Below are 23,172 nucleotides of genomic sequence, written 5' to 3' on the forward strand. Positions count from 1 at the left end.
TCTTTAAACTTGAACAGAATAAATAATCATTCCTGGCAGCAGGACAGTTAGAAAACAATTCCATATAAAAAGCCAGGACTCTGCTCCAGACTGAGTTCACTTTTAAACATCTTAATCATTCCTGCCTTCATAGGCTTGGAAAGAAAACAAGGTGTAATCAAATAAATGACTGTTCTCCATTACTGTGGATAACTAAAAATATTTCATGTCTCTCAGTCATTATTCATTAATATCCCAAACATTCAACATCAAACAAATAAGAACTTCATCTTATTTTTACACACTTAATATATCTTTTGGAAAATACTAGTAAGAAAATTGTACATTTACATATTTATTTGGGTGCTTACACAACAAGTATATGTAGGATTGTATATGTCAACTGAAAATGTAACTTATAACAGCTTGAGATTATTCACCAAGTCCCTCAGATGCCCATTGTTTCAGTCCTTTCATTGTCTAAATTATGTTTCTGACCTTTTTTTATCTATGTTCTTATATCATATTTAGCTTTCATTTATTCATGGAGTCTATACAGGCAAAATTAGCTCTGTCGTAGAGCCAGCTGTTTTTCAATCAGAGGGTTGGGGGTTTGATCTCAGGTCCAACATGATTAAGTTTCCTAGGATAAGACACTTAACCCTTGTAGCTGTGCCATTAGTATGTGAATAGGGTTGGTTAATACCGATGGACTCTTTCCAGAGCAGTCTCTGCCATCAGTGTATACAGTGGTGTGAATGGGTGAATGTGACATGTAATGTAAAAGCACTTTGATTGGTTAGAAGACTATAAAGCACTATATGAACACAGTCTATTTATCATTTAATCAATCAATCTTTTTGTAAAGCGCCAAATCACAACAAAAGTTATTTTAAGATGCTTTTACAAACTTAGCATACTTTATGTTAAATTATTAACAAAGACCCAACACCAAGACAGGGTAAGACTTAGTCTTATCTCATCTTAATCCAACATGAGCATTGCACCTAGCAGTGTTTAGCAAATTACAGGCGAGGAAAAACTTCCTTTAACAGGCAGAAACCTCGAGCAGAACCAGACTCATGTTAGACAGCCATCTGCCTCGACCGAGTTGGAGTTGGAAAGAGGGATAGAGGAGACCAAGAGAGATAACGAGAGAGCGAACAGACTTGTTAACTTTTGTATAAGGTATTTCTTAGTATTTATTCCTTGCAACTGGGTTTTTTAAAATGTATTTTAATCCATTTTAAATGATTCTTTAACCTGTTTAGGATCCTTGCACTGTTGTTGTCACTGACATGTTGACTGTTGTGACTGTAAGTGTTTGTCCATTTGTTAGTATTAGTGTTATTTACTTGACAAGCTGGTACATTGAAAACTAAATTGCTCTCTGGGATTGCTTAAGTTCTCTGAATCTGAATCTTAACTAATCTGAGTGGGCCCCATCACCACAGCCAACCCTACAAAATATAACATTGCTGCTATAATACTGCTTTTTGCATTAAACAAAAGCATATGCTTAAAACTATCCTGGTTAACTGACTCAAATCTGAGCTACATGTATAAAAAAAAAAATCTTACAATTTCTTTTAATGTAACTGCACAATATTGACCTTCAGACTGTCCACCTCTTTAAACAAGACTATTTGAAGCCAAGTGACTTGTTGAATAACAACAAGGGGGCTTTGTTTGGTATAATATAACCTCATGAAGTAAAATAAAACTCTACAAACTTCGTGTTCAGACAATTTTAGTTATCGTATTGCAATTATAACAAAACAAAACAAAACAAAACAAAAGCGTTGTAGAAAACACATTTTATTTCAGGCCCACTTGGCCCTAGGTAGTCAGTCCCACTTTTCCCCCCATTACAACACCCCCGCATGCGATTAAGTTTAATAAAGTTAGTTCAAAATAAAACTACTACAAAATGCAGAGACGGCATACAACCACGAGAGGGCAAATCTTTATATCTCTTTGCTGTGTTGTGTACTTGGGATTGTTTGGTATATCTGGTGCACATTAATTCAACACATTCAAACTAATAGCCATCGGCACATCTTTCTTGAGCACGCACTTTCTGAGCATTGATTCGTCTCAATACAAAGTGTCACATCTATCTCAGGATCTTCGACTACGGTGTTAATGTCGTAAGAATATAGGTCACACTGGGTTTGTTTTGGTGGTTTGTTTACACAGCACCTAAGCTGATAGTTATCTCTGGACTCGCCGTGAGGAGCACGCACGCCGTACTGTCGGGTTTTGATGACGCCATCACTGGGACTTTCCGGATACGTCACTCGGGGCTTCCGAGTTATTAAGCTAGCTCTCCCTCTGTGTTCATGTCGTTAGACTCTCTAAACGTCGCCTCGTCGCTCTGAGTACACACCAAAAGAGACAATGAAAACGCCAGCGGCTCCTCACAGCACCAAAAGGTTTGAATTTTGAGACACTGTTGTCAGAAACGACGGTCAGACCGAGAGGCGGAATGTCAACAACGCGGCCCCTCCTCGGAATGAGACGAGTCACCGAGCTAACGTGTCCGGAGCTGCCGACCAGCAGGCTCCCTGCGTCAGCCGGGAGGCAGCAGCCAGAGACCCCCACTGTGGACGAGTTTACAGTGCTAGAGGACAAAGAAGAGGAGCTGAAATGTGCCAAACCTCGAGTGGAGCAGGTTTTTAAAGTGACGTTCACAATAATTGGACTGTTGGACTACACGGGACAGCCGCACTGTGGCAAAACATCACGGCAGATCTGGCTGCAGCTCAGGGGGAACAGAGAGGACGTGTCGAAGGCTAAGGTGAGCTCCTGATGTGCACTTGAACAGTATTTCAGTTGGTAACTAATAGGCCTTGGCGATCTATTAAGAGGAAGATGAAACGTAACGGCTTGGTGTGTGTGAATGTGGCAGGTGAACAGGTGTGTCAGTGCCTTGTGATTGGCTCCAGTCTCTGATACTTTATAACATCTCTGCAGCATATTTTACTAAAACAGGATCAAAACTGAAGAAGAATAGAATAGAGTTGAATACATATAATCTGAGATCCTGGTCTCTAAAGGCTGCAGCAAAAGTGATAACTTTGTTGAAGTTGTACCCAAAAAATGAACATCTCATATTAACAACCACGAATAGAGATTTCTGTGACACTCCTGATTTAAAGTGAATAGATATGAAAGTAACAGCTCTCCTAATATTCTGAAAATATTACCACACTATTATGGTTGTTGCATCTCAAACATTGTTGTCAGTTTAATGTCAGCATTAGAGCTTTCACCCAGAAGCCAAGAATCCATAGTTGTTTTATTTCAGTTTCACAATCACTATAATCATGAATAATGCTATAACTTTATTTATATAGCACCTTGAAAAACAAATGTAGACAAAGTGCTTTGACAAGCATGTTTCAATAACAAAGTGAACCTTTGGACAGACAGAGAGGAGGGTAGGTATTTTATCAACGCAAAGAATGAACGTAAATTAAACAGAATGAAGTGGTGTTACAATAGACCAATAAATTACAATAAATGAGGTTTTCAGAATAAGAGGACATCATCACAGCAGAGAAAATAGAAAAAGTGAAAAGGATAAATAAGGAACATTAAAATAATAAATGAAAAATAAATTGTAAAGCAATACATGATCAAATTAAATAATCATATAAAATAGAATTAAAAGCAATTAATTAGTTGGATAAAAACTAAAACTAATAAATAAATAGAAATAAAAGTGGTAAAAGGATGAAGACACATAAAGCAAGTCTGTAAAAATGGGTTTTAAAACTAGTCCAGGCCTTTTGCTTATTTCAATATAGACGCATGTGATTATTAAGATCTCACACTGTAGTAAGATTTTTACCATAAGTTTCACATACCAATAACATGTATGACTTTATCTTTAGTTTGTCCTTATTGATACATTTAAGCATTTTGAAAATGCACCCAGCTCATTCAGGATATGTGCATTGATATTACACCATTTAGTAGTTCCTCTGTATTTCTCAATTTACGCAAACATTTCTCTGAGTATGGGAAAGTAATATCAAGGACTGTCTATTGCACTGGTATCGGTTGTGCAACCCTCCCTCCCAGTCTAAACACATTTTTTCTGCCGCCTTATGATAACACGGTTTTTGGTCCTTGGATCTGATAAAGTTGCTGATTCAATTCAGACTTTCATCTGACTTTTAGATCCACGTTAGCCTGTGATTACAGTAGTCATCTGTCATGTAATCATGTAGATGTTTCCTTTTTGTACGATGCATTTGATTTATCTAGAATCAAGTCACACTGACATGAATGTTGTTTGTTATTGTTTCTGAGGAACATCCAGAATCGCTGTAATGGCTCTTCTTCTTATCAAAATGTGTTGGTATGTGTATCTCTCTTTCTATATAAGGCACCCCATGTGACTGAGTCACATACTCACTCAGCTGGAAGCACAGTCAAAAATGCATCTGCAGATGATTCTCTCACACATGCAAATGACCTGTTAACTTCTGTTACTTATTTTGGTGTGATTCCCCATATGAGAATGATTTCACACTTCAGCAACTTGTGTCATGAGTCTTTCCTCTGTGCGTTAGTTGCTGCCTCCATAACCAGCTGTTCCAAAACCTGCATGTCAACCATAGACTGTATATATAATGAACATAGTATCTGTGACGTCAAACATTTGTTTCTGAAACGCTGTTTTGAAGCTAATCGTCGTCGGGAGCCATATTGGAAATGCTGAACTCAACCTAACTGCTGTCGAGTTGGTGTGAGATGAAGAGGCAGGCTTTGAGTCTCCTAGCCAACAGCTACAGTGTTCCCGTCTGTCAGTCAAGTCAGCTGTGCCTCTTATAATGGAAACCTCGTAATCTCAATATCTTCGAAATTGCCGCGATAGAAAAAAATCCACCCCCCGTACAGTGTTTGCTGATCGAGAAACGAGCTATCCAGACTACACTCGTCTTTTGTACCAGGCTGTAAACAAGTTTATTAATGCTGTAAAGATTGTCCTTTTTTGAATTGGTATGTATGTGGTTTCCCCTGTTTCTACAGCCAGCCTCAAGCGGATGCTTGAACTGCATTGGCTTCAAAAAAGTTTGAAGTTTTTATTATTGTGTCATGCATTCAATCATATGCCCAGCTCGCATGGGCTTACAAGACACCATACATTTGTGCGGTCCAGGGTCAAAGCACCCAGTACAATCATTCATTGTAAGGAAACTGAGGAAGAAAATTATAACGAAATGAAAAATAAAAATAAAAAAGATCACTACTTAAACAGACTATCTTGTCTTCTTTTCAAGGCGTTGGAGACAAAATTAGCTAGTTTATCCAAGTGGCAACCTCCTGAAGCCAATGTGGAAGTGTTAAAAAGTGCAGTTCATCCACATACACACCAATTCAAAAAAGACGATCTTTACAGCAGAAATAAACATGTTTACAGCCTGGTACAAAAGACGAGTGTAGTCTGGATAGCTCATTTCTCGATTGTCACACACTGTTCGGGGGGTGAATTTTATTCTAACGCAGCAATTTCGAAGATATTAAGATTATGAGCTTTCAATTATGAGAGGCACAGCTGACTTGATTGACAGGCGGGAACACTGTAGCTGTTGGCTAGGAGGCTGAAACCCTGCCTCTTTACCGCGACAGAAGTTAGGTTGAGTTCAGCATTTCCAATATGGCTCCAATGACGATTGGCTTCAAAACAGCACTTCAGAAACAGATGGATGACATCACAGATACTACGTCCATTTTTTATACAGTCTATGGTTTAAACACGTCAGAATTAAACCAACGTTCTAGTTTTTGCACATCTGTCCACCACAATATTTCAGGCTTCATACAGGCAATTTCTTGAAACAATATCTCTCTGAGGTCATCATCATAGTTTGTACAGTGCAAAAGAAAATGGGACTCAGTTTCCACTTCATTCAAATCACACAACTCACAGAGTCTTCTGTGAATATATTTGAATCAACCCTCAATGGCCAGAGGAAGAACACCAGATCTTAACTGTGCAACCAAAGATCTTTGGCTTCTAGATAAATGAGACATTACATGTAATTCGGGGATTAAATCATGCTTGATCTGCTCATTTGCCCTTAGTTTTGGTTTGGACAGAACATTTTCAAACCATTTACCTTCACATTTCAACAAGAAGCTCATGTTTTGAGACCGGAGGTTGCCGCTTGCTGTCAACAGACAATGTGATGTAGAAATGGTCTTTTCTCTGTCAGCCAGTGATTAGGAGAACATAAAGAGTGATAAATGTTGATCTGTGTCACAATAACAAGTGTTGTCTGTGCTTCCTCTAATATGGGAAATAACCTCTATAAATCCCACAGTAACCTTTTTTTTTTGTGTCCACAAAGAAAAATACTGCACATTAAAAACTGTCTTAATCGTAACGTTCTCTTTTATAAATCTGCCTTAGTGCTTTGCTGCTTCTTGCAGCATCAGCAAGTTAATAGTGTTGAATAGTTTTCTTGACATAAGTAGGCTTACAGATTTCAGTGCTTGTGTATTTGCTTCTGAGAAGAAGAAGAAGAAGAAGAAGAAGAAGAAGAAGAAGAAGAAGAAGAAGAAGAAGAAGAAGAAGAAGAAGAAGAAGAAGAAGAAGAAGAAGAAGAAGAAGAAGAAGAAGAAGAAGAAGAAGAAACGTCATGATGTCTTGGAAACTTCTTTAATTGGCTGTCTAATTTTAGAAGCCACTCCCAAATGTTTGTGATCTGGTTCACATTCAAGTCTCACATCCTTCATTGTACTTCCACTGCGTCATTATTGAGTCATTGTGTATTCTCAGCATTGCCCCCCCCCCACCCCCCCCTCCTCCTTTTTTACACATAAATACTTGAGAAATGTGACAGAGAACCTCTGAGCAAGGTGCCACACCCACCCGAAACTGATTCATCGGGACATTTCCAAAAGCCAAGAGATTCCCTGAATCAATGACAAGTGTTTGGTTTCAGCACAGTCACCTATTGCTTTACAGTAAATGGAGCTCTGAACTAGGATGCAGGTAATTTAGACGCTGACTGAATATATTTCATGATGTTAATGTGAATCATTTTGAATTGTGTTGGATTCAGAGATAGGTTTGTGGGAGCTTGTGTCATTCAAATTTGTGTGTTTCAGGTAGAGCTGGGCAATATTGAAAATGATGTTATCACGACATTTTTCATAGCAGTCGATATAGATAATTATCAGTTTTCTGATAAGATTTTTGAACCCTCATTTTTGATGGTGCTAGCAGGAAACAGCTCTTTTGTGTAAAATGAGATTTTTGTGAACTTTTAATTTGTAGATTCTTATTTTTCTCATGTAGAGGTGATTTGTATATGTATTTGATTTAAACTTACAACAAAGATATATCAATTTGTATTCTGTGTATTAGTTTAGTAGAGTATTGTTTTGGGTAGCGCGCTACTCTTTGTCATTATTAAGGGTTTCAGGCAGAGTAATAGTATTTCCCACATTGCAGTGAATGCATCACGGTTATTCAGTGTTCAGTTGTCCTACCGTCGCGGTGGACATTAAACGTGTTCCAAATGCACATCAGAATTTGTGTCTCTTCCGTGCTCTTCCTTTACCCACATCATGAACGTATGTTTAAGTATACTCCAAAATAAGTGTCTTTAAGCCCACCTACCTCCAACCCTGCAACATGATTGGTTGTTCTTCTTGTATCTAATGTTGGGTGGCAACTAGCGTTTCAGGCACATTAGCGCCGGGGTGTGATTACAGGTTGAACATTTGTTATATTTATATTGAGAAAACTTATATCGCAATAATTATCGTTATTGAATTATCGCCTAGCCCTAGTTTCAGGACTGTTGATGGCAATGTTTGGCTCCTGTACAATTTACTTGACCATCTTTATTTGCTCATGTGTGCTTTGGATGAGCTTTTAAGTGTCAGATCCTACTTGTACATCTTTCTAATTTACATTCAACATTTTAAAAGTTGTTTCTCAAAATGGAAAACAAGTATTTTTTTGTCTTATTAAGAAATGACCATCATTTTATCATTAAAGATGCTGATTCTTCGTGACATGCTGTTATAGAACTTCTTCTATTTCCTGTACAGGAATATGTCCGAGGACTCTGTGACCCAGAACTGCAGAAAGATGAGCGGTACCCGGTGGACATGCATTGCATTTTTGCTGGTGCCCGAGGCCTCTTCCTCGACAGGCTCATACGGGACACAAGTGCTGAGGTTTTGGTGGCTGAGCCAGGCCGCCTGCGGTTGCTGGGCCGGGCCGAACCTGTAGTTATGGCCCAGAGCAGAGTTCAGCAATTTGTAGCACTATTCCAGGTGGGGGCATTACTAATCTATAGTCATGCAGACTTTTAATTTATAGTTTGGTGTGATACATGGAGAGCTGTACATCTTTGATTTTCCAGTATAAAAGTATTTTTACTGACATTTTGGCTGTCAAAGGAAGGTTAAATCTTCCTGAACATTTGAAATCCTTAAACAAAACATTTAAAACAAGAGATCAATTTATTGTATGGTGGGTCACTATCAATAAACACAAGTTGTACCTTGTTTATAAGATAAGGAACTATCTTTAAGGTATAACACTGTGTAGTACAGCACATCTTAGTGCATGTGTTTGTGTTCTCATATCCAGGAGAAGCGGAGTCTACCGAGCGACAGAGAGCCGGCAGTGAAACGATCATTCAAGTCCTTTGTGGAGGAAAGAGATGATAAGTACACTATGGAGCTTCTCCTGCTGCCCAGTGCACTGAAAGAAGAGTTACTGGGACTGGCTCATAGCCCCACTACCACCAACACATCCTCCATGGTAAGTGTCCCTTATTAGAGCTTAATCGCTGTGTCTTGCAAAAGACTTGGACTAGCAGAATTGTGATGGGATTGAGATTACCTCTAGTATCATTGTGAACTATATGTCAAATCTGCCTGGCCCTCCTTGATTGTATGCAAGCATATACACTGCCTGAGTCTGGTTTATAAATCTCTTCCTGGCTTGGTTCCAACTTATTTATGTGTGTATCTCCAAAGAACAAAAAGCCACTACGCCTTGCACTTCTGTGACATTTTACAACTGTGTGTTCCTCGTGTTGGGACAGAGTTTGGTAAAAGAGCGTTCAGTTTTGTTGCCCCCGCTGCTTGCAATACGCTCCAGAAGGACTTGAAATTGACAGACCTTATTTCACTTGAAGCCTGTGGCTCTATATGAAAAGAAAGACAGCGTGAGACCACTGAACAGTGTCTGTGTTTTTAAAAAATGTGTTGTCTGTGATCTCCATCTGCACTTTATTTTTGAACTAGTTTCACCTTTTTAAATTCTGAATTATTTTTTACTCATTGTCTGTAAATCTGCTCTATGCCGTGTTATTTATTTTGACGTGTGCTGTCGACCTCTTGGCCATGTCACCCTTGAGTTCCGGGAACGCATACAGCTCTTTCTTTACTGATTTGATTTCTGTTTCCTTTCAAGGCTCAAATGAACAAGACACTTCATCCCAGTATGGCAGAGGTTGATCAGGATCGCTCAAAGAGCAGCACCCCTGTGACGGAGCTCTCCATCCGCATCCTGGACACCAGCTTCGAGGACAGAGGAGCCGAAGCGGCATCCTTGGGTGGAGGAGGAAAAGCAGGTGGAGCAGTAGGATCAGGCTCTGAAGCCATCTTACTAAACGGCACTCGACCCTCACACAAGCGGCGCTCTTCTGAGAGCGAGACTCGGGACACAAAGAGACAGTACTCTCTGGAGCGGAGGGACGAGTCGCCTGAGAGGGCGAGAGAGAGGGAGCGGCAAAGGGATAGAGATGGACGGGGGAGCAGCAGCAGCTGTAGATCCAAAACCCCCTCTGCTTCTTCATCGGTCTCCTCTTCAGCAAAAGGAAACACAGTCGGCCCGATCGTGCTGGACTCCAGTGAAGGAGTCTCAGATGACGGAGAGGCAGTCAGTCCTGAAACTAACCTCCGCTGCTTGGTCAATTTCTTCAGGTAAAAGCCACAACAGTTAGAAATGTTTGCAGAGAAATTAATCAGTGTTTCATGAAGGCTGTTACAAATGACGAGGCACCTGAATTATGTTGTCCGTTCATACCGCAGGCAGTTTCAGTTCACAGCATTGTCTGAGCACAGCTTTGAAAAATGTGAGCACTAATATTAAACTTTGTAACACCTCATGCTGACAAATCAAACTCATGTGTTCAGAACCATGGGTTACCAGCAGGAAGTGGTGGAGCGTGTTGTCAAGGAGACGGGACAGACTGAGGATACCTTCCTCGTTCTGGAAAAAATAGTTGAAGAAACAAAGCGCTGTGAAGAGATGTCAAAAGGAGGGGAGAAAGAGAGACGACTGAACTCTGTGCGTTCTTCAGACACTCCCTCGTCCACCTCTTCGTCCACCTCTTCGTCCTCGTCCTCTTCTACTGTCGCCCAATGCAAGGAGACTAGAACACATAAGGTACAGCCCTTCACACAAAGATTGTTTCCTCTCAGTTCTACACAGTTAGTTTTTTATTCAAAAATGTAATCCTTCCTCTCTAACAGTCATTACAGCACGTCATTTGGATTAGGGTTGAACAAGACTTTGTTCATGCTGTCACCAGATTATCGTTTCCATGATTAATCAATAATAAAAGTCTGTCTGATACCCCTTTACGTGCACCCTCAGAGAACTGACCGCAGACCATGCAGAGTCTGTATCTGTGTGTCACACTTTTTTTTTCATTGTAAGAACTGTCACCTCACTTCTCATCAGCTCATCCAGCTTGCTTTATCACATCAGTAAATCATCTCACCTATGGTTTAACAATATGGACCAATTAAAAACTGTGAAAATGATTCGTCACTGCTTTCACATTCATGACTGATATGTACTCCCAGGTGGAGGATGTCATACAGCATGATAAAATGTATATGTTGTTATTTATTATTCAGAGGAGCTCAAGTGCTCAAGGATGCATGGGAAACTATGAGGTTATTACCATCGACGATGACATCATCACCACAAGCGCCAAAACAACAGACAGTCGGGCTTCCCGGGTGATGACGGTGCCACATCTTGACATCCAGTCAGGATCCAGAACTGAGTACTTGGCAAGGGGAGGGGGCAGCGTCTCACAGAGAGACTTCCTAGCGAGGGGTGGGACTCAGACGTTGGGAGGATCTGTGAAGGTTGAGAGTGTGACAGCACTGCGCAGCACACCTCAGTGGCTAACTGCTACCACCACCTCTTTGGCTTCAACCCCCAGTGTAAGTGTTACCTCCAAATCCATTCCACTTATTATGAACCTAACTATGCACAATGATTTCGGTGTCATGTTATTATCAAAACACAATGCTTTAATGAATCTTAACCTACTGTTTGTCTGGATTGGAGCAATGCTAATCTCCTTCTTTACTGGATGTTAATCTGAACTGTTCAGGGTGTTAGTCAGGATATTTAAAAGGGGGCATGGTATTACTTTACACATATTTTTTGCATATAAAAAGAAAATGTTTCATAAGCTAAAAAGTCTCACTACAAATGTAAAGTGAAACAGTATTAGACAGTAACAAGATGTTAACCTAAACTCATGTTGGGAACTTTGATTTCTGTTCTGATTGTTCTTCTATTTCATCGTCCTCTTCAGGCAGCTCAGCCTATCAGCAGGCCCTCTGCCTCCCCATATCAAACCATCAGCCACATGGGGTTTCACGGGGTTGGAGCGAGGACTCCTCCTGCAAATGACCCCCCCGCACCCCCAGTGACTGGTTTGGCTCGTTTCCATCAGTCACTGAGGACTCCCTACTCTCTGAAGCTGCCCAATGAGCCGGGACATCCAGCACTCAGACACATCATCATAGACGGCAGCAACGTGGCTATGGCGTGAGTCTGCAAACACACACAGACACACACAGAAAAACAGACACACACACACACACACACACACACACACGAAAATGTAAGCTTTTTTTACACTCTGTTTTAATGAGGACAGAGATCCATGAGAAGGACATTTATTTTTATAAAGCCGTCTTTGTTGCAGACAGGATATTCAACACAAATAATTATTTTCAAATGTTAAGAAAAAGCTTCAACTATGTGTCATGAGCAAGCGGCAACCTTCAGCTGCAAGAATTGAAGCCAATGCGAAAGTGTTAAAAACTGCAGTTTCTTAAGTGTCTGCATGAGGCTGGTTCTGGAAGTACTGGAATCCACATACACACCAATTCAAAAAAGACGATCTTTACAGCAGAAATAAACATGTTTACAACCTGGTACAAAAACGATTGTAGTCTGGATAGCTCATTTCTCAATCGGCGCACACTGTACGGGGGGGGGGGTGAATTTTTCGTAACATGGCAATTTCGATGATATCAAGATTACGAGCTTTCCATTATGAAAGGCACAGCTGACTTGTTGACAGGCGGGAACACTGTAGCTGTTGGCAAGGAGGCTCAAAGCCCGCCTCTTTACTTCACACTAGCTCGACAGTTCAGCATTTCCAATATGTCTCCCACCGCCGACAATTGGCTTCAAAACAGCGCTTCAGAAACAGATAGGTGATGTCATGGATACTACGTCCATTTTTTATACATTCTATGGCACTGAGAGATCACACCAAGTGACCCAGTCCTGTGGCAGGAGAAATTTTGAAATGCCTTAGCTGTGGATTCAAATGTTCAAAAAAATGTTCAGCATGATCCAACACACAAGAACCTGCATGGTAATGTGCACCAAACCATGTACCTCAGGTGTAACCCGGCTGTCATCCTTGACTTCAGTCAGATCTGGAAATGGTGTGGTCGAGTCTGTATCGCAGTTTTTGAATGTGTTAGACTGACAGACAGCATTGGGGGTTTTGACAGGGGGATTTTCTTTTCTTTTTTTTGCAACGCGTCTGAAGGACACGTAATTTAAGAGCAGCTCGAGAAGGTTTCACCTCTGATAATTTAACTCACTTTGCAGTTCTTACACTACAGAATGATTTATTTATTGGTGTGAATTTTTTGCATAGTTTCATCCAATCACACTGTATGATATTTTAAAAACACTGTGCTAGATCTCAACCTGTCTTGTGGTATTTAGCTCCCTGTGAACAAAGACAACAGGAGGGAAGGTCAAGAATATAGTCTACTGAATACTCTGCTTTGGTCTCAGCATAGGTAGTACACACATGACCCCTTGCACCAGAATGAAAGTTAAGCATCTTTGCTAGTTACATGTCAAAAGACAGGTGTCAACAAGGGTTCAACTGGTAGCTATAGCCTAGCTCTGGATGAAGATCCGCCATCAGCTCCTGTGATCATTATGACGACAGATGATGAGGTAACTGAACATATTGAGAGTGTTGACACAGACCTTTAGATCCTGTTATGATTATGATTTTACTGCACATTGTACATGCATCATATATTCGTTTTTCATCTGAAGCTCTCATCTTTCCAATAAACACCTCCGTTATCATAAGATAAGGTCACACACTCTCAGTCATACACTCAAACTAAATCAAACCCCTGCTCACTGTGTTTGCTAAAGTGTTAAAGCTACAGGCCTTTCTGTGTAGGAGTATCAAAACCTCTCCCACGCTCTCAGGTAATGTTTCCACTCATCACCTTTGTGTGTGAGTGAGCGTTAGTGCTCGGCAGGTTGAGAAAGCATGTGTAACAACATGATAGTAATGAGTGGGGGTGCACTGTGGGGGTGTTTATGAGAAGGAAGGCCTTTTCTAGTAAAAACTCTATGATTGTAGTTTCATTTTTATTCAGAAATTGTGCAAGAAAGACATTTCTGCCATCAGTTAGTGTGGAGAGGAGTCTTTTTTTTTTTTTTGTAATCAGCTGATTTGTCGTCACTGTCCTTGTCCTTGTTGACCTTGTCATGACTCCTCACTTTTGCAGCTACTTCCTTTCACGTTCTGTCACTCCCTCTCCTCATACGCCCTCACTGTTTACCAGAAGTGTGTCCGAACAGAAAAGTACGAGGTGACTCGAAATCTATCGTCAAGGAAGGAAGAAAATTTTAGTGTAACACAGACAACAATATATCAGTAATGACAGGTTATTATGCATCTCTAATACCAGCTGATTTATTAAATTATTCTATTGTTTATTTATATTGAAAACTGAAACATTAAAGTTATAATAATGATCATTTTTATTGCTATTGCTATTATTACTATTATCATAATCATTATTAGTATCATTCATTTTTCCTTTATTATTATTATTATTATTATTATTATTATTATTATTATTATTATTATTTCATTGTTATTGTTGTCATTATAACTTTTGACGTTATAAAGGTTATATGCTTATGTAAAGTTATTCTAATGGGCACAGGTTTGTTTTCCCCTCTCAGGTTACGTCCAGGTTACCATGGTGATTTTGAATGGTAGCACATCCTGTTCCGCTGTGGTGTCATTCATTACTTTCTCTTTCAACTGTTCAGGGAACTTCCCTTAAGTGTGCATTACAGCTCTAACCACAAGCTGACAGTGACCTTGTTGTGAAGTTTAGGTGTTTTTGTCTGTCGGGTGCTCTGGACTATCACAGAGAAGAAGTTTGAATCAGATACATATTCTGTGCGAGTACTGTGACAATAAGTGCAGAATAGAGTAATGTTTTTATTAACACTCTCATACTATCAGCAGTAAAAGGTCAACTCAGATCAGATACCTGGGAGTCTGAGGGAAATTCAACTAGTTCAAGTTCAGATTGCTTTATTGGCATGACCAGTTTAGTTATTACTAAAACAGAGTAAAAAAAATATAAAAAAATACAATAATTATAAAAACACACATTTTCATCGATTACACTAACATTCCATTTTTAATAATTCAATACAATTTATCTAAATATAATTAGTCACTATAACACAGTACAACTATATACACAGTTAAATATTACAACACCGTTAAATAGTACACAGTTTATCTACATACAGTATAATACAGGTAAATAAAACAGTGTTACACAGTTGATAAGTGTCCCTCGGGCTGTGGCAGGAGGAGACATACTGAGCTGCTAGAGGAGCTGTTGGTGCTTCACCAAGGAGGACTGACAGCTTCACTTCAGGAGGTGAAGTCCAGAAGTTTGAGATTTTGTTGGCTAGTTTCTGGAAATGCAGCTTTCTAAGTGAACAGAACATCTGAAAGTGGAGGAGAAAGTACAGAATATCTGATCACTTCTATCAAAAAGAAGCTATGAATGTTTTTAAGATGGATTAACACTTTGAGCATGTCATCTTTTATTTGGTTTCCTAAATAGTCCGTATTGGATTTGCAAAAAGTTAATGAATTACTTTATTAGTTAATCAATCACAAACTGTTTTCAGGATCGTTTAGTTTAAGTAAAATTAATAAATTAAACATTAGCTCATCTCAGCCTTGGAACATTTTCTGTTACTTTCACTCTTTTGTTTGGGTTTTTGACAAACAGTACATTTGAGGATGTACTTTTGGAAACCTTTTTCAAGGTCAGATAAGTTATTGCTTAATTGAGAAAATAAGAGATCGCTTATTTCACAATTAAAGCCCACATCCAGCTATAGCTGCATCCGCATGAAACAGTCTAGCTTTAACTCTTTACCTCACTTCTTGCGCCATTCAACTTTTTGTTTGGCCGGATCAGCGTCACTTTATAATATTTGGTGACAGCAGCGGGGTTTTAAAGCAGCCGCACGGACTGCTTGTTGTGCATCTCTCATTTACCACAGCTCGTACAAAACCAGATTGATGATTAGATGGGTGACCCAGTGCGTAGGGAAGTCACAGGTTGAGACATAACTGACAGACTTTCACATGACAAGGAAGTAGAAATATGAATGAACAGGAGCCCCATTCATAAAGTTTACAGTTAGACTGTGTTAGAAAACTTTGTAAGTAGAATCCCTGCAGCATGATTCACCCCTCTGACCGGTGTGCTTTTTAATTTGCCCGTTCGGTCTTCAGCCACATTTCAACCCAGTCCAAAATTTTTCAAATGATGTAAAGTAAGCCTGCCCACTGTGCGAAAAGTATGTAACGTGCAGTTACACTAGCCAGCATTGCGATAATAACATGAAGAATGATAACTAGTCAAATACCATAGAGCTGACGTAGGCAACATTTTGTTTGCTGCTGTTCTTCACGTTTGCCTGCATTCGCAACACATCCCTCCTGAATTCAAATAAATCCAGTTAATCTGAAATTAGCTAATAGCTAGCTAGCTTGAGCTTCACCTGACAGCATCAAAATGGTGCAAAAGAATTATTATTAAAGCTAGGCCGTCAGCTGATAGGTAAAATGTTCATCAATGAAGATCAAGAAAGTGACGCCTGCTTGAATTAGAGAAGTAAGGGATAATGTATAGTAAGGAGGATGGTCTGCTGAATAGAATCATGACAGGGGGAGACAAGACCCTGACACAGTGCAACTTATTACCCAGCTACCATCTAAATATATAAACAAGTCGACATTAAGTATTGATCCAGCGATGATTATATTGATTTAAATGTCATTCATTTGTACAACTAATAATTCAGTTTCAACGGTTGGTAGCACTTCCCTCACAACATTGTTCCAACCAGACAATTCACAGGTCATATAACATTAAAATTAACTTTTTGATTCACACTTCATTCTAAACATGATCCTGCTAAACTGTTGTAAACCACATTAAACTCAACATTTTATTTACATTTAAGTCTGAACATTAACCCATAGAAAGTCCTCTCCACCATAACTTTTCTGTTGACATTTTCTGCTCATTCAACCAGCCCTGGAACACCGTCAGAGTCCATGCTGTGAAGAAGTCTCTGGTTGTTTTGTGTCTGTTTTCTTCAATTTGATTGATGTCTGTTTCACTCAAATGTGTGTATTAAGGTTAGCCACAGCAGCACTTTTGCTTTTCCGAATAAATAGCCAATGGGTCTAGAGGGTTTGACCAATCAGAGTTGAGTATTTAACACAGCTGGGCATTCAGTAAAAAATGTTTAGTGATAATCGTTTTTAATTGTGTGATAAATGCAGACTTTTGCAGCGTGCTTGTGAGGTTATTATCACAAATGCTAATTAAGCAGCATATTGTAAATATCATATAAAAGCATTTAATAACAAATCAAATATCATGATGTTTCTGGTGTTTTGTGAGTGTGGTGTGCAGCAGTAGCAGCCGGCTTCCTGCTCAGCGAGGACGGCTGCTCTTAGGAAGTTTCTCACCTCTATGTGTTTGTTGTTTGTATTGTTTTGTTTTGTGGGTTTCTGGCCTGGCTACCAATTTTTGTCTCACAGCCATCTGACGTGTGCTCGCAGACCCCAGACATCACCGCAGACACTGAGTCAGCTTGTGATGTGAAGCCTGTTGTTTGTTATGATACTGAACCGCATTTAATTTTAGCGAATGATTAGGTGTAGAATCAGTTTAGGCAATGACGCTGTTCCAGTTGAACCAGTTGGTGCATTTATCAAAGAATGCAGCCATTACCTTTTTTATTGTCCACATGCCGGTTTCAAGGGCCGAACTTCCTGTTGTTTATTGTTGCCGTCAACATTGTCTGTTCCAACATGTGATCTTACTTCTCACTGACGAACTGAAATCCACATATTCATCTTCCTATGCCATGTCACATCAATAAAAACCATGTGTTCTACAAAAACAGTATTATGTATATAGGTATGTATATATATCTATATACATATAAACATGTATATATTTTTCTTCCTTTTTATTAGTTATTAACCCCCGGAAATGAATAATTAGGTAAACTGTCATTCAGCCTTATTTGTTTCATCATCATATTATATTATATATATATATATATATATATATATTATTTTTTTATATTTCCCTCTTCCATTGCTTATTGTTTATAAGTTATTCCTGCTCTATAATGTATAAATGTTAATTTAAAAAAAACTTTTGTCTTTCTATTATTATTATTATTATTATTATTATTATTATTATTATTATTATTTATATTAATATTAATATTAATATTATTAATTGTTTGTCTGTCTTATGATATGCATATTCATGCCTTTTTTTATTTGTTATTCTGTCTATCACTTGGTCACCCCCTTTTTGTATAGCACCTTTCTTGCACAATAAAACGAAAAACCAAACAAAGTGTGTATACAAAAATATATTTTTTTCCTTTTAAAGTGCCATACCATCATTTTTTGTAGTTAGTTTTGGACCTCATATGTTTTGTCATTAAAAACTTTGTCAAACTCATCCCCACATTCCTCCTCCTCACTGTGTTCCTCTTCTTCTTCTTCTTTCTGCAGTCACGGTCTGCATCGGTTCTTCTCCTGTCGAGGGATTGCACTGGCTGTAGAGACATTTTGGAGGCGGGGTCACAGGGAGATCACGGTATTTGTTCCACAGTGGCGTCAGAAGAGAGACCGGTTCACAACAGGTATAGGTCAAAGCCTATGGTTATATTTGTCATGTGTTTACTGTAACTGGTATAACTGACTATGACCTCAGGCAGAGAGTCATAAACAAACTTGACTCATACAATATTTGATTTCAGCCCTCTTGGTAATAACAACTAGAAAATCCTCATGGAAGTTGGTCTATATGTATTAGCTCCCAGGATCTGCTTTGTTATGTAATATTAATGCAAATTAATGTTGTTTTATTACAGAGCAACATTTTTTAAACCAGCTAGAGGACCTGAGACTGCTCTCCTTTACTCCGTCCAGAGAAGTCTGTGGCCAGAGGATATCCTCACATGACGACAGGTATGATGATACTCGTATATCTACACTGACAGAAGCCACAAGTTCTTCATCTGTTTACTCATAAGATAACTCACTTTTTCAGCCTGAAACTCTCGGTTTGATGCAATGATTAGTCTGTGTTGCTATGAGATATGGCAAAATATTAGGCACAGTATTGCTGTTACTCAACTCAACTCATTTTAATTTAAGAACCACCTTTCATACCTTTTTGATTTTATTTATTTATTTAATCTTTATTTAACCAGGTAAGTCATACATCCAAGCATGCAGCCCAAAGAGCTTCACAAAGAAACAGAGACAGAAAACAACAGCAACAGATAAAATGATACAAGACTAAAACAAGATAGAGTAGTGTGATATAAAATACTTAAAAAATAAAAATAAAATTAAATCAATTAAAATAAATAAATCAATTCAATTAATCAAATCCAATAAATGCCAGAAAAATAAAAATGTAATAAAATAAAATAATTTAGAAATAAGAAGATCGAATAAAAAATAAGATAGATAGAAATGATGTTAAAACAATGGTCATAAAAGTTAATGCTGTCCAGGGCTAAAAGGAAATTTCTCCAAGTAAAAAGCCAAATGAAAAAGGTAAGTCTTAAGTTTACCTTTAAAAACTCCCAGATAGCTCGCCATTTTAATGTCAAGGGGCAGAGAGTTCCACAGCTTTGGTGCATAAGAACAGAAAGCTCTCTGGCCGACGCTTGTGTGTTGCGGGCACATGAGGAACATTTAAGAGGGACGTTTGTAATGTTTGTTTTTGTAGAAACATAGATGTATTGAAATATAATATTTATATTCATATCTGGTAAAAGGTGTTATATAATGATAAACATTCTGCAATAAAGGTTCTATTTTTGATTCTGGAAAAATGTTGAGGCCAGATTGCTAAATAATATTGATCACTGTTGATGTAGGTCCTCACAGTTTAAATAGTGGAACTAAAACTAACATACTTCAAATCTGACTCAGTATACAGGACATTCTTCAGGTGGATTCCCAGCTGGAAATGAGCCTCTGACCTTTGAACCCAGGAAAACTCTTGAGTATCTAATCCACTCCATCTCTCTCTCTTTATCAGGTTTCTGCTCCACCTTGCAGAGAAAACAGACGGGATCATTGTAACCAATGACAACCTGAGGGACTTTGTTGACACATCGGACACCTGGCGCAGGATCATTCAAGAGAGGTGATTTTTGTGATATGTATACCCATTTTAGTCATACTTCTCCATTACCCAACATGCCAGTGGAAAGTCCACTGCTGGATGACACATGTTGAGGACAGTGTGTATGTACTGCCCCTAAATTTACATGTACCATTAGTCCTGTAGCCCAGAAGAGGAAGGACAAACTGAACTTAGAGAGTAAAGGAATATTTCAGAGAAAAGATTAAGCAAAGTAGAACAATTTGTTTGATTCAGAATAAAACTAAGTATTAACTAAACAATATGAATACATCGTGTTTTTAATGATCTCAGCCAAATGAGATAGTAACTGTAATGTTCTACAACATTTGTTACAAGAAAAAGATTGGTGTTGCTTTTCAAACACATTCCTTCTCTGAACTCAAAGAGTGTATGTGATGAGTAAATCCAAATTTTGTCTTCCACTGGAAGTGGTATTAGTGAAGGAAGTGAGGATGTCGAAGGTAGTTTTCTATGAGGTTTGTTTCACTTGAGCAAACACTGAAAAGAACAGCGATTTGCATTCTTAGAATTTGTAGTCCTTCTAATTATACATATCTTAGCTTCAAATCTGCAGAAATTGTGTTAAATTTGAAGGTTTTGCCTCTTATACACTCAACAAATGTCATATGCCATCCTTGCTCTCAAAATATTAGGCATGAGAAAGAAACTCCACGCCCTTATACCAGTGTTCTCTACTGATAAGTCACGTAGCCTACCACATGGTTTCTAATGTACCCAACAACTCGAGAGAGACGAGGATAGATGAGCAGTGAGTGCCAGTACATGAGGTTATCAAGTGGGCAACTCCCTTCACTGTGTCTGTAAGTAACTATTCATGTTAATTCCCTTACAGGTTGCTTCAGTTTACATTTGTGGAGGATCACTTCATGATCCCAGACGACCCTCTGGGGAAGAACGGACCTCATCTAGACATCTTCCTGCGTAAAGACAACAGGTATGTTACACCTGCAGTTGTACTTCTTATGTATATATTTTAATGATGTTACAGCATTAAAATACTAGATATAAATAAGATGAGTAAATAAACGCTGAACTATTGTTGGGCTGGTGTTGTAGCTGATGATTAACCTCTGTACTCCCTGTCTCCCCCATTCTCTCTTCCTTCCTGTCAGGAGAGCTCCCATCACTCCTCCCCCTCTGAGACCTCCAGACCTGCGTCCATCCTCCCAGCATCAGCCAGTTTACGTACAGGCAGTCCACTCTGCTCCTCGGATCCCAGCCTCCACACCCAGACCCCCTCCCTCACTTACGCCCCACCCCACCACACACTGGCCCCACTCTGGTCCACCAGAATGGCATCCGCCACGTCGCTCCCCTTCCCCCTCGCCTTCCCCTCCTCCACAGCGCTCACCAGGAGAGACATCGGAGCTGAAGAGAAAGCTGTACGACATCTTCCCCGATCAGAAGCAACGGATCGACCGGATCCTCAGTGACAACCCGTACATGAGAGACCTGAACGCCCTGTCAGGACTGCTGCTGGGATAAATGACAGCAGACTCACACAGTATATAAAAACACACATGCAGGAATATATGTACATGTGCCAGCATAAGAGTAATTTATTTTACCATTTTGTCCAGCCTGGAGGACGGGGAAATGTCCTTTGATGTAATTTTACATGAAGACTGGTCGTCAAACTAGCTGCTATGGGCAAAAAGTATTTTTGAAAGAGTTTTTTTTTTTGCTCCCCCCCCATTGTGTTTTTCAACTGATCAAAGTTAACAACACTGGTGTCACCAAAGCAGAATATAAACAACACTTCATATTTGTCAAACAGCAATGTTTATAGTAATCACATGGTCATAAACCTTTACAGTGCAGAGGTCCCTCGAGCACGGGACCAGCAATGGAAGAAAAAGTATCGGACCAACGACAGCGAACTGCTTACAGGACGGATTTCTCCTCCAGATTAACAACATCTCACTGAATATACAAACTCTGAGCTTTTTCTGGACACGTTTTTGGACAATGAAATCTCTGCATGCTTCTTATTTTCCAACATAGTAGCTAGTATACACTTGTTATCTTCAGGAACAGAGAGAAGTGACAGTCAGGTTGTAGCAGGTCACTGAACTCCTGTCAGGGCAGTTTCAGCAGTTTGGAGTCACACAGCAGCAACATGCGGAGCTGAGGGTCAAAGTACTACAGATTCAACTCTTTCACTCCTTTAGCATCATAAAACCACTTTTGGTGAATCTTTAATTTGAACTTATATTTGAAAACTCATGATTTAAAGTGCAGATGTGCAGACTAAATTAAAGGAGACGTGTAAGGCCAGTATTTTGAGGTTGTAGAGACGGGCAGTGATGAAAATTTTCTCATCGTTTCAGTTAAATCTCTTTAATTGTATATATGCTAACTGAATTAATCTCACTTAGCTTTCCATTTACTTTTGTTACAGCATCACTGCTCCTCGCCCCCTCAAAATGATACCTGTACTTTTTTTTTTTTTTTAAACACACCATTATTCATTCTCAGGCATTACTTAGCATTTGAATTGCTTTAGCATACATCTGCGTACGGCAGCCTGATCTGAAACATCTCTAAATATCTGTGGAAGAACTCTTCAACTGCTGAAACTGTGTTTGTTTTTCTGGTCCGTGCGTGAGGAGAGAATATCTTATTTATCCGCTCCCAGCATCAGTCCAGCAGTTCTGCTTAAAAAACACAGAACAGGGGGATACAGTCATGGTTCCACATCAGCGTTTTGTTCTGAGATGAGTTGTTAGTTATCAGTCTCAGTCTTAAGACAATCTGCAGTTCATCTGTCTTTTTTTACACACAAACACTACAATACTTTAAATGATCTTTTGCTTACAGAGTTCAAATACAGTCATTTATAATAACACGCCATGTTTACTCAACAGAAAGAAAAAAAAATGCAGTTTTCCTAAAGTTCCATTTGTAATTATTGTAAAATAGATAATTTAAATGCACTGAAGGTGAGAAATGGCTTCGTGGATAAAACAAGGTTTCATGAATGAATCTTCAGAAAAGCTTCCTGTGTTTTTTTTACCCTCATACACCCAGAGAATGTGGGCCGAAGCTTGCATATTTGATGTGCATCTGAGTTTTGTAAGATACAAACACTTGATTTCCTTGTAATAAACAAACATCTGCACAAAATTTACAAGGTGTCAAAAAGTACCGTTTTGTTTGTATTTGCTCGTTATTGTTGTCAGGGTTACTGAAGGATTTTTTTGTATTATAATTATTTTGTGTATAACGATTTAATTTTTGTAAATACAGGCATTTTTGGCTACGGTGCACATATGGTTTATGTATGTGAAA

At 39.0% G+C, this 23,172-nt stretch overlaps 1 protein-coding gene across 1 annotated transcript; it reads left to right on the top strand.

The window, feature by feature from the left end:
• The first annotated feature begins 1,828 nt into the window (after positions 1–1,828).
• On the top strand, positions 1,829–23,011 carry n4bp1 (nedd4 binding protein 1). The gene is made up of 12 exons (XM_034685342.1): positions 1,829–2,779; positions 8,059–8,286; positions 8,606–8,779; positions 9,437–9,948; positions 10,162–10,414; positions 10,891–11,205; positions 11,586–11,821; positions 18,207–18,337; positions 18,569–18,665; positions 19,753–19,860; positions 20,714–20,815; positions 20,994–23,011. Exons 1-12 carry the CDS (start codon positions 2,468–2,470, stop codon positions 21,364–21,366), a joined length of 2,841 nt encoding a protein of 946 aa, XP_034541233.1. The 5' UTR covers positions 1,829–2,467; the 3' UTR covers positions 21,367–23,011.
• Positions 23,012–23,172: the final 161 nt, after the last annotated feature.

The sequence above is a fragment of the Notolabrus celidotus genome, chromosome 6, assembly GCF_009762535.1.
Source record: "Notolabrus celidotus isolate fNotCel1 chromosome 6, fNotCel1.pri, whole genome shotgun sequence".
Classification (NCBI taxonomy): domain Eukaryota; kingdom Metazoa; phylum Chordata; class Actinopteri; order Labriformes; family Labridae; genus Notolabrus; species Notolabrus celidotus.

What these genes read in the sequence shown, in the direction of transcription:
- n4bp1 (XM_034685342.1), top strand. Translation starts at nt 2,468, where the DNA reads ATGTCAACAACGCGGCCCCTCCTCGGAATGAGACGAGTCACCGAGCTA. An exon ending in TGCTTGGTCAATTTCTTCAG is followed by an intron (nt 9,949 to 10,161) that starts GTAAAAGCCACA and finishes TCATGTGTTCAG; the next exon opens with AACCATGGGTTACCAGCAGG. An exon ending in AGGAGACTAGAACACATAAG is followed by an intron (nt 10,415 to 10,890) that starts GTACAGCCCTTC and finishes TTTATTATTCAG; the next exon opens with AGGAGCTCAAGTGCTCAAGG.